Genomic DNA, 15659 nt, shown 5'->3' on the forward strand with positions numbered 1-15659 from the left:
GTTCAAGAGCCAGATGATGACTCTGATGAGCGACTTCTTTGCCTCTTATGATTTGATTAGCGTTTCGATTGCTAATCGGTGGTGCAAAATTTGATCTCCGACATCATTGCATAATGGTAATGTTCAACCATGCAATCAGTTCAAATGGGCCTCCTTGATTACAATACATGGGAAGGACAATTTCACCTTTACCTGCAGAATGATTAATAATTCATTCATTCTTTTTAGACCGTTGATTCAGTTCGGGGTCACATGTGAGCTTACACAAAAAGTTTTTGGACTATGATAAAACCAGAGTAAAAACACATAAGCACAGGGAGGAGAAGATGATGATTTGAACCCGAAACCACATTCTCCAATAAAATCCACAAAATGATAACAAGATGTATGGAAATGTTAATGCAAACTGTATGTTATGTATATACTGAATATATATAATATATATCATACAATTTGGAGTCGCCAATTAACCTCACATGCATATTTTTGGAATGTGGGAGGAAACCAGATCACCCAAAGAAAACACACACACACACAAGGAGTGCATGCAAACTACACACAGATATATACTGTATGTATTGGAAATATATATGTATGTATATATACAGTATATAGCACATCAGCCTCCAGTCCCCTTATTGGTCTCCAGGTGGTGCCAGTGGCTGACAAGGATAACCTTTCCCCACAGCGACACACACCCACACACCCACACACCCACACACACACACACAAGAGGACCTATTTCCTCCTCTCCATCCACATTCTGAGAGGCTGGTATGGCAGTGATGTGTGAGGGTGTGGGGGATGGGACTGAAGTAGTTTGGGGAAGATAGCGAGGAAGGAAGTGAATAGAGTAAGAAACGGGGAATGAAGGGGGTGGCATGCAAGGCTCGCACATGCTGAGCAGAACATTGGCCTCATTGAGAAAAAAAAAAAAACACCCTCCCGATTCATGCCTCATCCCACCCACTCCCTCCCCATAATCAGCCTCATCACGCATGTACAGTATATTAAATATTTCATATGGGAATATGTATAGAAAATATCCCATGTACACAGCATATGGTAAAGCTTTCAACGCAACATTTTAAACTTGCATGTGGGAGGCATGCAGATGGGTACATCGTTTACATTAGAAGAAACCCTGGTGTGAAAGTAGCAGCAGGGGTTTTGATTAGAACACTGTCTACCCTGCATCTACCACACCCATGCAACACTCCGAAGATGTTTATCTTTTTAAATGCTAAACGCCACCACCGACAACACTCTCTTAAAGCGTCTGCATCAGATTGTTTAGTTGGTATTATTGTATTTGTAGTTTGTTAGATGACGTGCAAGAACAGTATTGTACTACTTTTATATTTTGTCTAAATAATGATATCAATATAATGTGGACTAATGATTATTTAGTCGATTAATCTGAAGCTGGTTGTTTGGATTACTCGAATCGGTTAGGCCAAAAACCAAGGAATCTTAGATCCTTCCATTTTCTATGGCATTTATCCTTATTAGGGTCTCCGGACTGTGTAGCCAACACGATAACCACTCTTCCATAGAGCGGCCCTAATATTATACAAAAATAGTCTGGAGCCACAAACATAACATAAGTATTAGACCCGGTCCTGTCTTGGAATTTTTTTTTTGGCAGGTTGAAAAAAAGTTAGTGAATAGAAGCATCCAGACGGGAACGGCTCACTGGGTGAAAATGATGTAATACACAAGGAACACCTAATGTGTGGCGCTGTAAACAAACACTCAGACGGAACCTTTGAAAAAACAAAGAAAGCATGCACATAAGTTCATCCTCTTAACGTTTCCAAGTATTTCTGCCAGTAACTAGCAGCTCATAACCCAAATTTTAACTTGCAGCCAAGAGACAGCTAGTATCTAAACCAGGGGTCTCAAACACGTGGCCCGCGGGCCAAATGTGGCCCGCAGAACACTAGTTTGAGGCCCCCGCCTTGATATGAAAGTTTAATGTTAGTGCGGCCCGCGCAAGTTTGATATGGATGCTGTATGGTATCATGTACCCAGAAAAAATTATTACATTTAATTAATGTTCATGTTAAAGGTTAAATAACTGTTAATAGTTATCCTCCCTATCCGTGTGGAAGTGGTAAGTTTTTGGCTATTTAAGTTTAAAGGAACTAACTTGAAGGCTACCGTTTAGGTCGCGAGCTCTCTAGTTTGCAAGTTATCCCTCCCTCCAACAAAATATGTTGTAAATAAAAAGAGTATAAATGTGACTATAGTCGTGTTTTGTCATGTCTACAGGGCTCTAATAATGCTTTGTTCATTTTAATGTGAAAAAAATTATTTGTCTACCCACCAACTATATGTGGTTTCTTAAGTTTTTATTATTTGCCGTTTTATTATTATATTTATTTATTTATTACTGATTGATTGATTTTCTTTATTCTTGATTTATTTATTTTTCATCTTATTTTGTGTAGAAAAATAAAAAGTAAGATATTTGAGAACAGTGGAATGTTTTATCAGAGCTTTTCTTGTAGAAAATCCAAACCAAAGCAAAGTTTATTCATTTTTCTGTTTTTAATAAATGCGTTTTTTTTTTGTTTTTTTTTTTGAAAACCTGATGCGGCCCAGTCTCGCCCAGACCCTAGCTCCAGTGGCCCCCAGGTAAATTGAGTTTGAGACCCCTGATCTAAACAATGCAAACCATTTGTTACTTGTGGCACTCATATGCCAAAGTACCACTGTATAAATGACAATAAAAAAATAGTCGCAGTGCTCCAGCAGTCCAGCTGAGTCCACCAAGTGGCATTTGAGACTCTGTGTACTCTCGTGACGACCCAACTCCCAGTGATAGTACATACAAATGATAATGGTCATGGTTTGATTTTATTTCAACATGCATCAGGTTACAATGGAATACATCACATGTCCAAAAGCAGTAAGAAGAAGTATCCATTCATCCATTTTGTATGCTGTTTATACCCACTAGAGTTACAGGTCTGCTGGAGCCTATCCCAGGCGGGGTACACCCTGGACTGGTCTCCAGCCAATCATAGAACACATATAGACAAACAACCATTCACACTCACATTCGTACCTATGGACAATTTGAAGTCGCTAATTAACCTAGCATGTTATTGGAATGTGGGAGGAAACCGGAGTACCCGGAGAAAACCCACACAGAGATGCCCCTGCAGGAACCCGGTCCCTGACTGTGTGGCCTACATGCTTACCACTCGTCCACTGTGCAGCACTAGGAAGAAGCAAAGCTTATTAAATCCTACCCCCCATCTGTTACTTTTACAATCTGTTACTGTTACATTTATTCACTTCCTGTATTCCAGGTATGATTTTTTAATACACATAAAGAAGTGTAAGGTAATGTAACCATATAGTGACAAATAACTTCCAGGGCTTTGAACCTACATTTACTATTCAAAATACTGTTGTAAAATTAAAAACTTTGTACTTTTACTGATTTTTTTGTATTTGTTTATGTGCTTGTGGTGCAGCTCCCTTCAATCACGTTAAATATATTCATTAGCAAATGAAATGTGCATTTTTACTAACTGCATTCTTCCACAGTAGTTAGTGTTGTGTGCACATACATTTTATTGTGTGGGCCTAGCCACAAGAAGAGAGGGGGGTTGAGCCCATGCAGGACTGTTGGTGGCCTATTTATCATATCTCCGCCCCCCCTCAGTCCTCCTGCTCCCATGAGGGCGGCTCTTTATATTGCCCCAAAACTCCTCCTGACTGGCGCCTTTTTTCCTTTATCTGCAGGAGAAGACTCTCATGCTATTAATAGGACCACGTTGGAATAAACCGCTTAACCTGCTGGTAAGAAAGACGCTACCTTTCTGAATAAGCAGTCTCTTCCTCAATGCGTAGCTGTGTTTTAACGCTACATGAGCTTGGATTTAAAAGGGGGGGTGGGCTGTGTGATTGTGTGTCTTTGTAGGTCGGTGCAAGGGTTCTTTAACCGGGCATAAGCGGCAGGGTTTCGAGGGGGCGATTTCTGTGTATAATTCAGCCGGGAGGTTAAACTTGAGCAAGTGGTAAGTTGCGAATATCGCGTCCGGTTTAAAGCGATTTTTTTTTTTTTGCGGAATTTTCATAGCGCTAGCTTCAGTGAGAGGAGGCTGCATGCTTTCAATGAGAAGCCGCCTATTGTTGCTTTTGGCCCACCGCAATGCACGACTCGCACCACGTTGGCTCGGTCGCACTCTGTGTAGTTATATTGTATATTTTTTTACATTTATGCACACCTGTATGTGCTATGTTGTATTAAAACGCATAAAAATTGTGTATGTTACTCGTTTGGCGGCGAGGTTCCAAACATGCACGGGCCTCTGGATGCGGTTTGTACGTGAACGCAACGCGGCTAGGTGAGGCCTGCAGCTCATGGCTGCACGGTGCACGCTGCAAACCAGTTTGTCTAAGTTTGTAGTGGCGGCGTGGGGAGCACGTATGAGACCGAAATAGAGCCGCAAGGAAGCGCTGATTTTAGAACAGGATGCGTCACTGATTTACGCCAATTTTGCCCCCCTCCCTCAATCCCTCCCCCCAACAAAAGCACCCCTCCATATAGTGAGCTCAGCGTTGCGTTACAAAACAAGTCTGACCAGGTGTGGTTTTATTTCTCAGGTGTGAGAAATAACCATGAGCGACAAGGGGACAGTTTCATCCAAGGAGAAGGAGGAGACGGAGAAGAGGGGGCGTGGAAGACCTCGTAAGCAACCCCAGGTAAAAAAAAACAAACAAAATAACTCTCAGATGCACACTTCGTGATAGAGCCATCAAGTCTGTATGACTCATCAGTTCGGACATGATACATTATTTGAAACTTCCACGACCGACATAGGTAGCCAATTCACTTTGCACCCTTGAGCAAGGCACTACACTATTATTATGAACGTCACAATATACTGCAAATGAATCATTTCAAGCCCTCATTGCAACCATTTGCTTAGCCATGATTGATGGTGGTGTAGACACCCCCCCCCCACCCCTCCATCAACAAACTTCCTGTGTTTGTCAGGAACTTGTAATACAACACCCTTAAACTGGTTTTAACCCTCTCCGACAAACCTCAGGTTCTTACATAATGGCTGACACAGCAAGGTTGAAACGGGTTAATGATGGTCGCCGCGTCACACGGCGTATTGAATTGCTCCGGTTGCTATGAGCTGCGGTAGTAAACAAAACAGAAATTCAGTCATGAAGATGAGTCTCTGAAGTTGTTCACAACCGCAAGGTGTCTTAAGAACGCTCAAGCGGAGTCAAAAGGAAAGGGGGTCCTCTTATGATGCTTTTTCTGATTGTTGCTCAATACCTCTCGCTCTTTTTTTTTTTGTAGTGGAATGTTTACGTAGAGGCGCCGCTGCCTTTCACTTGCATTTGTTGAGCACCCAAAAGTTGCACTGAACAGGAAATGTGAATTTCGCTGTTATTCGTGTTAACATCTGTATCTTAATTGTCAGGAGCCTAGCGGGTCCCCAACTCCAAAGAGACCAAGAGGACGACCCAAGGGCAGCAAAAACAAGACAGCCAGCAAGGGCAAAGTAAGTCCATGATGTCTGCTTGACTTGATCACGTCAAAACCAGAACCCCACTAGATTCTGATTATATCATGTCATCTAACCTCTGTCAAGGAGGTCCTGCAGTTTCTTGTGAATTTATCTGTTGCTGCGGCAATGATGAGTTCCTCTTCTGTCAAAATAAAAAAAAAAATTGAGCAAGGCTTTCTGATTTTAAATGTAATGTTCATGACGGGAAGTAGCGAGTGATGCTCGCTGTGTACTTCCTGTCCTGTCCAGCATCCTGCAGCTTGTCATGCACAGGGAGATGCAGAGGCTACGAGTGTTTCCATGCTGACACTAAACACCCCGCTGCCCCCACCCTGCACACAGCCCTAGTTCTCTCGGCCTGTTGTCTCCATAGCAACAGCTGATTTTCTTCCTCGCCCCTAACCCACCAACTCCCCCAGTGCACAGTGTCCTCGCCGCTACTGTATGTCTGCGTACGTTTTGTGATATACAGTAGGTTTAGCGTCAAAAGGCCAAGTGGCCGTGGGTTTATGTCCATGCTCACTTCCACCAGCTGTCTCTGAGCCACGGACCAGGTGGCCAGCGAACTGGAGTGCCCTGTGTGTGCAGTTCCTGTTGGCTTTCCAGATAATGGCCAATGAACCCAATGCCCCCCCTTCCTATTTGTTTGCTGAGAATCTGCTGCCACCTACAGGCCTCCAGAAACAACAATTACAACTGTCTTGTCATGCATATTCCCATTTTTAAATATTGTGACTTATATAGTCGTCCACTTTTTCTTTTTAAAGGCAAAGGCAGAACCCGCTCCTGGTGCAAAACGTAGAGGACGACCCAAGAAGGAGGTAAGAATCAATCACACGGAAGTGAATTACATTTGATATATGGTATTTGCAAGGCACAATTTTTCCACAAATTTCTTCAAGATGAGTCAGTTTTTACTCAATGCTAGTATTTTGATACTTGTGTTCTTTATTGCTGCGACTTGGCCTTTTCTAATTGACTTTTTGGGGATGACAAATAGTTGTTTTTGTTAGTATGTAGTCTTGTTAGTTTTTGTTAGTATATTTATTTATAGTTATTTTGTATTTTTCTTTCTTTTTTAATTAGATGTGTCTGCACCTGCTATGCCAAAACAAATTCCTAGTATGTGTTTGATCATACCTGGCAATAAACCCTATTCTGATTGGTGATTTTTAGTTTTTCTCACTTTGTAGATTGTAATCAATACCCCCAACATTACACCAGGTACTTATGTTGAGTCCAAATTAAGCACACATACCATTATTGTTTACAGTATCTATGTCAAAGTTCACTACTGTTCTTTCATCCAGGAAGAAGTTGCGGTTTTGTAGTAAAAGTCTGCTATGCGCGGGAGTAGTACCGGGGCGTTCTCGGACACAACGCCTGGATCGCATTAGTCACATGAAGCAATAGCCCCGTAGATACCCCGCCACTTATTTTTTATGAATGAACACAGCCAGTTGGGAGTGTGTGTGTGTGTGTGTGTGTGTGTGTGTGAAGGAAGCCGGATGCGTCATTCTGACTCATCACTCCGACTCATGACTCACACACCTCTCCCCTGACTGCCTTCACGCCACAATGCTTCATCAAGATTTAGGATAACATTGATCCTCTGTCACATCCAAGACAAACATGCTGAGGCATGAATCAGCACTTCTGTTGAATCCGCACTGATTTTTTCCTTATTTTTGTTAAAGCAGGAAAAGGAAGAGAAGGCATCGCAGGAATCATCTGAGCAGGAGGAGGAGGAAGAAGAGGAAGAAGAGGAGGAAGAAGACCAGTAATCCACAACGCATGCTACCTCACTCAACATACTGACTTACTGTTAAACCAGATCTGGGCTGTATCTAAAAAAAAAACAAAAAAAAAAAAACACCAGTGCCACTTTCATGACCACTGTTCCTGACAGGGCCCTCGGCCCACACGAGGGCCAACACAGTACATTTCTCATGCAACAGCACTGGATAGAACGCTGGACCTTGCTCAAAAGCATAGATCTAAGTATCACCTGACAGACAGCCCTTTTCTCTGTCATGACATCACAAGTCTTTTATACTGGACAAAAGTGGGCTCCTAGGAGCTCTGTGTGTGTGTGCGTGCGTGTGTTGTATTTTTCACCTGAAGATTGTTTGTTTGTAGGTCTTTTTTTTTTTTATTTTATTTTTTTTATTTTACTCTGTTACTTATTGGTTGTTCCCACATCTGAGATGGTAGGCAGTATAGAATTTCTCCATGTTTTCTACTGGACAAAGGTGACTTTTACCAATACTTGCTGTGTTTGTTGTGGTTTAACATACCCTTCGCATTGTATGCTAGATGGTGTTGAGCTTCAGTGTTTTAGGGTGAGAATAGGTCACTGGTGAATTTTTTTTTTTTCTCCCCCTTCCTTTCCAGTGTCACCCCACTATATAGTCCTATAGGACGTTTTTAGATTTTAGCTTCTCAATCATCCTCTGGTCCTGTGCGTGTTGGGAGTAGGCAAGGTGTGTCTTTCTGTTTTGTTACTTTCCAGTTTCATACCATTTTTGAAAGAAAAATCCTGATTCTGCTGCTTCTTTTTCAAGTGTGGTTTTCATTTGAAAGTTATCTGGTTCCAGGTTGAAAGCATCAGTGTCGTTACTTCAGGGAGCTTTTTACAGACTGTTTTTGCCTGCACTCGCCCAGTCAACTAACTGAAAGGCAAACTGTACTTAGTCATAAGGGGGTCTAATAATAAAATCATGAGTTGTTGGTACTTTTTCTTCTTCGTGCCACCGAGCGCCACTTTTAACTGTGTCCTAATATGACTCTTTAAAAAAATGTTTTCTGTCCACAACAAAAACATTTTGTGTCAGGGAACCAAGCACCCGTCTTCTTCCACACACCTCAGCTGCTACAAACCCGGAAAACTGCAAACGGGCACCACAACGCCTGGAGTTTCATACCTCGCTCAACTGCTTATCATTGCTTTTAACTATTTTTGTTGTACTGTGTGCTGTAGCGTGTGTCGGACAGGTGTCTTTATTAAAAAGTTTTTTTTTTATATATATACACCTGGTTGAAACAGGCTTCAACTTGCTCATGACCGCTCGTTGACAGACTTTTTTTTTTTTTTTCATGTGTGAAGCAAGTCAGGGAGACCTGTCAGCTTAACAATTGTGTTCGCTGACTGTGGTAGTTTAGCGCGTTTTTTTATTTTATTACGGTGCACTGAAATGGTGATTCAGATTTTCAAGGACAAAAAAAAAAATACAAAGGCCGGCCGGACGCCTGGTTGGCTTGCATGATGAGGTGGCAAATTGGTCCAACTTCCACAAAATGAAATCTCACAACTGACATCCACATGTGTTCATTTATATACTGTAAACTGTTGAGGATGGGATCATTCTTTTGAATGTGCACCGTATATAAATGTACAATGTCTATATTTCTATGGTGCCCTGCAATTTGTATGAGATAAAATGGTCAATAAAGATAATTTTCTGTCTTTTGGGTTTGTTTTTTTAAATCTGGATGCAACATTGCTTTTTTTGGGGAATTCTCTTAATGCAAACTCTTATGTTATGAATAACCATTTGCACAGACATTTGTGTGTTTTGTGTCAGCATTCCTCTGAAATTATCACTGGATAACATATGCTGTCATCATCCAGTCGTTTCTTTTATTCAAATAAACATTTTCATAAGCACACTTTCGCAACTCAAAGCAGGAAAAACTGCACTGCAGCCACATTTTCATCAGTAGTTTTCTATTCAAGTTCAGACAGATTTCAGAGGCTCAGTAACGTATGTCTATAGTATGATTGTACAATTAAAACAAATTTTGAGGAAAACGTCCAAACTCCAAAAACAAGGTCATTGAGTAACCAAAGCTATAGACCACAATGCACGACTTGTTAAAAGTAAACTGTTAAATTATATAAGAATGGCTTCAGGAGATTGGTGGGGGTGGGGGGGGGGGGGGGGGGGGATTTGAGTGTCTTGTATACAGTCAGAACGATGGCATTCATTTCTGGCTGGATGTGAATCCTTGCTGGTGCCATGCCTTGTGCACAGGACATACTTGTAGCAGGAGTCATTCAGAAGAAAACTGTATCGTTTACTTCCATATTGAGCTCTTCATGCCTTCCATACGAATCACAGGATTTGGCAGAAACACACAAAGATCCAGATCAGAGGGCATGGCAGTTCACATTTTGTGTAAATGAAAACCAAATGAGAGCGATTCATTCATTGAGTAAAATAAAAACTGAAAGTGACCTGAACTAGGCGTTCATATATATCTCACTTACTTTAAATAATTTCATGATGTAAATATGTCCTAGTAGGCTGCATACACAGATGTCCACATTCAGTAACACTCTCCCAGCCAGAGAAACGGTTTTAAACTTGCACTGCAGCAAACATAACAGCAACAACAGTCCCATCTTACACAGTATAATGGGTCTGATGTAAATAAAGCACATTTATAGGCTTTATAAGACTGAGATCTTTCAATGCAGAGTGAAAGGTCATGAATTATTATTATTTAACAATAAATAAGTTGAAGGTTCAGAACGTGGTATTGTCATGGTGACTCAAGCATCTTTGGACAGAAGAGGGCGCCGCTGTTGATAACTTCGTGCCCAACCTTGAACAACCTAGTAAAAGTGAAAACACATTATTTCAATATTTTATTGAAAAAAAAAAACTCATGCAATACAAATAATGAATAGCATAGTGGTGTTTTTGTTTCCTTGTACATCGGGCAGTACAAGGGCACACTAGTGGTCCTCAGTATCTTAAAGCTGATCTGAATCCATTTGAATTTTACTTTTGAATAAACGATGCGATAAATGTTGACTACAGGTAAAAAAAAACCTCATGCAATACAAATAATGAATAGCATAGTGGTGTTTTTGTTTCCTTGTACATCGGGCAGTACAAGGGCACACTAGTGGTCCTCGGTATCTTAAAGCTGATCTGAATGCATTTGAATTTTACTTTTGAATAAACGATGCGATAAATGTTTGCGACTACAGGTAAATGTTTGAGTTTAACAAAAAGATGACATGACAAGCATCCTAAAGTCGTGCTTCTGGACAAACCGGGTAGGAAAATGATGGCACTGGAGGATATGTTGCTGGTAGCAAAATCTTCTGTTTTGTCTTTTGGAGCCATTTTGCATCTTCTATTCTGTGACATTTCCAGCGACCCAGTTTGACTATTTGAAACAAAACTTGAGTTTGTCTAGTGGTCACGTCGAAACAGTTAAGCTATTTCATACTGTTGCATCAATATGAAAGACCCGACTGTGCACTGCCAATGAGCTGCATGTTTGTCCTTGCAGGCGGCTGCGGTTCAAGCATGAATGCCGTCATGACGGCTACCTGCAGTAATAGAGAGGATTTTTTGTTTGGTTTTTGATGGAGATTACCAGGAAAGAAGGACAAAATGCGGGAGGACAGGTAGAGTCGGGACTATATTCTGCCAAATGACAACCTCTGGTCAAAAGAAAGTCCCAAACCGTGAACAGTCAACACTGCCACCTACTGTTTGTAAACACCAAGCACAGAACTTGGACTGGAATGAAAGTAGTACAGTCATTTCAGAAACAAACACAATTTGTGTCACAACACTACTTATAGCATCATTTGAACATGTGGTTTTATCTGGATGTCAACTATGTGGAGGCCTTCCCAACACAGTTGACACCAAGGATGACCTCTACCTCGATAGATAGACTTTCTTTATTGTCATTGCACAATATCACAGCAGTGAAATTGCCGACCAAATGTCGTTGCCTGGCTCCCGCATAATAATAAATAATAATAATGTAGAGAATAAATATATGACATTAAATATGAACAACAATGTACAACGTAAACAGTAATTTGTACAAAAAATTTAAATAATTTTGAATAAATAATATTTTTTTTAATTTAAAGTTTTGGTTGTGCGTGTGGACAGGTAGAGGGGCTTATTTGGCATTGAGCAGTCTGATGGCCTACTACTGTGAGTGCATTTCATGACCGTGGCTTGCAAGGTCAAAGCAGGAAGCAAGTGGAATATACACATTCAAAAGGTAGCATACCCCATGCAGTACCTAACCAAGGAATACAGCACCAAAGGATTTCCACTTCACACAAAACAAATGTTGAGAGGGTTATTCAATTCCTACCAGCCAATAGATGACACTGCTGAAAGCAATATCAAAACAACCTTTAAAACTCAATTAGGTATTTATATTTTAATGACAGTGCCAAGAAAAGTCGACACTACTGACTGGGACAGTGGTCTTGAAACTTTCATTGTATTTTCATCTGCCGAACTTTTTTAGTGTTTTTCCCCCTTACATATTTGAGGAACTTAAAAGTGAGAAAGTAACAAGAGGAACAGTAGAGAAAACCACAGACTAAAAAAAAAAATACACAAAAAATAATTTTGTGCAGATGTTCAAGTATGCAGTACGCTTAACAACCCACACACGAGACATACATTCATTCACTCCTTACCCGAGTATCCTCTTCTTTCCAAAGCATCTCTTGTTCAGCTTCATTCACCTCCTCTGAGGGGTCATATGAATAAATTGGTAACAGCTGATGGCGGAGTCTGTCAATTCTGGCAGGAACAACATAAAAGGGCAACAAACATTACAAAGTTATAACAGCACAGGTAGTTGATTGTGAATTTAATTAAAATGCATCTTTACCTTCTTTTCTTTCGAATGTACAAGATCTGAAACAGAAGATATGAATATAAATAAGGGTGCTATAGGCGCTACACGTTGTTCTTTCTGTCATCAGTCAACTTACCACAGCTACAGCTATTCCAAATATGGTGATGAGAAAAAATGGCACCAACACATAGCTGACTGCCACATCCCCATTGATTGTGGGGGACGGAGTGGTACTGTTCATTGCATATATTCACAAATGGGGCCACACGCCGGGTGCTTATGCAGGACCTTTAGTTTTTAGTAGCAAAACCCCTCCCAAGGAGACACACTGTTCAGTGCTTCTCTCCTAAAGATGCCTCCTTGTTGATCAGGCCTCATCCTCTCATTCATGTGACTCCCACATGGTATTGCTGCTCCTCCTACTTGGGGAAAAAAAACACATAGTTACTACACAGTGACTGATTAGGGTATGTTAAACGTTTTTATGACATCAAAACAATGTAAAAAAAATTATGCACATGTTAATAAGACCAGTAAATAGATAATCAAATGCACATAGTTTGGTTGCTTTTTGAAAATAATGTGTGTTGAAGAGCTTCAAAACATGCACGCTTCACCTCCTTAATGTTAAATCATAATGTTAACGGTTTTCAATTAAATCCATTCTATTTTTTTCATTAACGAAAGGAACTTAGTGTCGTTTTCTCGCCTACCTGTTTGACATGTCCTCGACGCAGCAGTGACAGTTTACGAGCAGGAAGTGCGGTTGACAACGCACTTCCGTTCTGAGAAAAGCTCTGCATTTTTCACGCGCGTACAAATGTGTTAAGCTAACTTAGCTTAGCTTAACAGCTATCCTGGCTATCAACTGCGTATGCTAACGCGACAGATAAGTTGTTTCTATTCTATTTCTATTCTATTCCAAAGCTAATGTTCGCTTCTATTATGCTATGTGGCTACAGTACACGGATAATATTAGTGGGTGTATGTGAAACAAATTACATTTCCCACTTACTTGCGATTCACGTCAAATTTGTGTCGCTTCCAGAAGAAGCTAACCCGCTACAAGCTCCCTATTGCGACAACAATAGTACAACTTCCTGCTTCAAAATAAGGCACAGTGTTCGATGCAAAAATGAGGAAAAAACACATTGTTCTTGAATTATACTATAACTATGTAATTTTACGCGGTTGTTTGGACAGTATGTGTTTTGTGTTTGAATTATTATTATTATTATTTGTTTGAATTATAGTATTGTAAATCGTCTCCAAAAGGTGATGTGTCCCCTTAGGCAAGGCAAGTTTATTTATAGAGCAGTATTGTACACAAGGTAATTCAAAGTGCTTTACAGAAAATTAGGGTAGGATCACTACCTAAAATCACTCCACAAAAAACATTCTAAAATCATTAATCATTCAATAAAACATTGATTTTGGCAATGTTTTTTAAGCCTCTTATTACAAGTCCATTATTACGCCTAGATTTCTAACCTGGGGATGTTTTAGAGAAAGAGTCTCAAGGTGACTGATAACAATTTCTCTTTGTTTTTGTGGGCCAAGAACAATGATTTCAGTTTTTTCAGAGTTTATCTGGATAAATTTGTTTTGCACCCACACACTGATCTGTTTAATGTAGTGACAAAGTAAATCTGCAGGACCGTTTTCACTTGCCGTCAGTGACACGTAGATCTGAGCATCGTCTGCATAGTTATGGTAGAACGCATTGCAGCTATGTATTAGACTGCCTAAACGGAGCATGTACAGATTGAATAATAGCGGCCCCAGGATTGACCCCTGTGGAACACCACAGGTCATAGCCATTTGGTCTAAGCCACAGTTACCAATTTCAACAAAGTTCTGTCCTCCAGATAGGACTTTAAACATTTTATAGCAGTACCAGAGATTGCCACCAAGTTTTCTAACCTCTGTAATAATCTCAGTTTTTGTCTTTTTGCAGGACTGTACAACAACTAAAGGCCACAGTTCAGGTAAGAATCTAGGTAAGTCATCTGGGACTGTACACATAATCGCAGAGGGTCATAGCCAACATTTAAACAGACTGGTCAATCATTCATAAAATCCCATGTTGGTAAACTTGTCATGGTCCAGGAGGCTTCATTTTATCACTGCATTGTAAATTGTATCTTTGAAACATCTGCCATCAACAATATGACTCAACTGTTATTCCCCGGAATGATAGTAGCTTGTTTGCTTCTTATTGCTTTACAAGGCCCAGAATTGTATTGGTCAGCAAAACATAAGGGTTCACTAACTTAATAAAAAAGTAGGGACACAACCAGAAAAATTATACACTTGTGCATTTTTTCATTATTTCTCTGTATAAAAATGGTTTGATAATCCACCCTGAAATTAAAAAAAAATTGTACACTTGTACGCTTTTCTAAGCTATAGGTCAGAGCCAGCTGGCCCATTAGGCAAAATAGGCAAATGCAAAGGATGCAGTGGCTATATTATAATAAAACTAATATTATTATATTTGGATTTTGCACTCAAAATACAACAACTTGCAATGTTGACTTTGTTTCTTTTGTGAGAATGACAGAGCTTTGTGTTTTTCTTTTGTACAGAGAAACACTTTTTACTGTATTTTCCACCTTGGCTGGGTTTTTGTTTATTTTATTTCAGCAATGAGCTGTATTCCACAGATGGCCGTCGCACCACACTTATACTCGTGTGGATACTTGTGTGTTTCGCAAGGAAGGCAAGGTGTTGTCAGGCGACAATGGAGGCACATAACATGGCCCGCTAGGAATCAATGTCCACTGCCTCTCTTGGAACATGGTTGAAGCTCTCCCGGAGGTGAGAGTTCAAACTCCTTCTGGCAGGGGACTCTTCCCAATAGACCGGGTCTCCCAGGTCTCGCCAACAACCTCCCCCACCATCGGAGCCAACTCATCACCCGGTGGTAATCGTTTGCACTCTGCAGTACTCCCTTGAGGAACTCCAAAAAGATCAGGTATTCTGAACTGCTGTTTGGAACATACTGGGAGACACGGAGGTAGGCTGGATTGCAAGGTTTGTGTAAAGCATTTAATGTGCAGTTCCATCGAACTGCATCGAAATGCATCGAGCACTGCCATGTCCATAGACTGTATTATCATTCATAGTAGCGATGTCATAGTTTACAGTATGATTGGCTTCCGGCTGCCGTGTTTGCATGAAACAACTTTTATAGTTCTAAAACTTTGAGGGTGGAATTGAACCCAGGTCTCCTAACTGTGAGTTGTATGCGCTAACCACACGACCGCCGTGCAGCCCGGAATGTATCATATGAACTTAAAAAAACTGTTCAATCTTCTACTTCCAGAGTTTCTTTTAATTGCCGCTAGATGTCACCAAACAACAGGATTTGCCTTCATGTCTTTTGGAGCTGGTACAGTACTAGTCAGATACAGTATATGAACTGGTTCTGTTTTGATTAAAATAAGTCATAAAATAAATTTGGGAATTGAAAAT

At 40.5% G+C, this 15659-nt stretch overlaps 2 protein-coding genes across 7 annotated transcripts; one reads left to right on the forward strand and one right to left on the reverse strand.

The window, feature by feature from the left end:
• The first annotated feature begins 3651 nt into the window (after nucleotides 1-3651).
• Nucleotides 3652-9012, forward strand: hmga1a (high mobility group AT-hook 1a). 3 transcript variants are annotated; one of them, XM_058050782.2, is made up of 5 exons: nucleotides 3652-3816; nucleotides 4624-4722; nucleotides 5460-5540; nucleotides 6314-6367; nucleotides 7247-9012. In XM_058050782.2, the coding sequence occupies exons 2-5, from the start codon at nucleotides 4639-4641 to the stop codon at nucleotides 7328-7330; spliced, it is 303 nt and encodes a 100-aa protein (XP_057906765.2). In that variant the 5' UTR covers nucleotides 3652-3816; nucleotides 4624-4638; the 3' UTR covers nucleotides 7331-9012. The 3 variants fall into 3 exon arrangements, with proteins under 3 accessions (XP_057906765.2, XP_057906763.2, XP_057906764.2); XM_058050780.2 differs by having other exon boundaries at nucleotides 3653-3816; nucleotides 7244-9012; XM_058050781.2 differs by lacking the exon at nucleotides 3652-3816 and adding an exon at nucleotides 3879-4034 and having other exon boundaries at nucleotides 7244-9012.
• Nucleotides 7372-13279, reverse strand: smim29 (small integral membrane protein 29). Of its 4 annotated transcripts, none has more exons than XM_058050783.2 (5): nucleotides 13198-13279; nucleotides 12319-12604; nucleotides 12216-12241; nucleotides 12019-12124; nucleotides 7372-10164 (listed from the first exon to the last, which is right to left on the reverse strand). In XM_058050783.2, exons 2-5 carry the CDS (start codon nucleotides 12421-12423, stop codon nucleotides 10102-10104), a joined length of 300 nt encoding a protein of 99 aa, XP_057906766.1. In that variant the 5' UTR covers nucleotides 12424-12604; nucleotides 13198-13279; the 3' UTR covers nucleotides 7372-10101. The 4 variants fall into 4 exon arrangements, with proteins under 4 accessions (XP_057906766.1, XP_057906768.1, XP_057906769.1 ...); XM_058050785.2 differs by having other exon boundaries at nucleotides 12319-12601; nucleotides 13198-13261; XM_058050786.2 differs by lacking the exon at nucleotides 13198-13279 and adding an exon at nucleotides 12896-13150 and having other exon boundaries at nucleotides 12319-12601.
• Nucleotides 13280-15659: the final 2380 nt, after the last annotated feature.

This window comes from Doryrhamphus excisus, linkage group LG15, assembly GCF_037039965.1.
Source record: "Doryrhamphus excisus strain RoL-2023G ecotype Guam linkage group LG15, RoL_Dexc_Guam_v1.1, whole genome shotgun sequence".
Taxonomy (NCBI): Eukaryota; Metazoa; Chordata; class Actinopteri; order Syngnathiformes; family Syngnathidae; genus Doryrhamphus; species Doryrhamphus excisus.

Coding starts and splice junctions, on each gene's coding strand:
- smim29 (XM_058050783.2), bottom strand. CDS start 12,423: ATGAACAGTACCACTCCGTCCCCCACAATCAATGGGGATGTGGCAGTC. Junction 12,125..12,215: donor TACATTCGAAAGAAAAGAAG/GTAAAGATGCAT, acceptor TGTTCCTGCCAG/AATTGACAGACTCCGCCATC. Junction 10,165..12,018: donor GGAAAGAAGAGGATACTCGG/GTAAGGAGTGAA, acceptor CACTTTTACTAG/GTTGTTCAAGGTTGGGCACG.
- hmga1a (XM_058050780.2), top strand. CDS start 4,639: ATGAGCGACAAGGGGACAGTTTCATCCAAGGAGAAGGAGGAGACGGAG. Junction 4,723..5,459: donor GACCTCGTAAGCAACCCCAG/GTAAAAAAAAAC, acceptor CTTAATTGTCAG/GAGCCTAGCGGGTCCCCAAC. Junction 6,368..7,243: donor GAGGACGACCCAAGAAGGAG/GTAAGAATCAAT, acceptor TTTTTGTTAAAG/CAGGAAAAGGAAGAGAAGGC.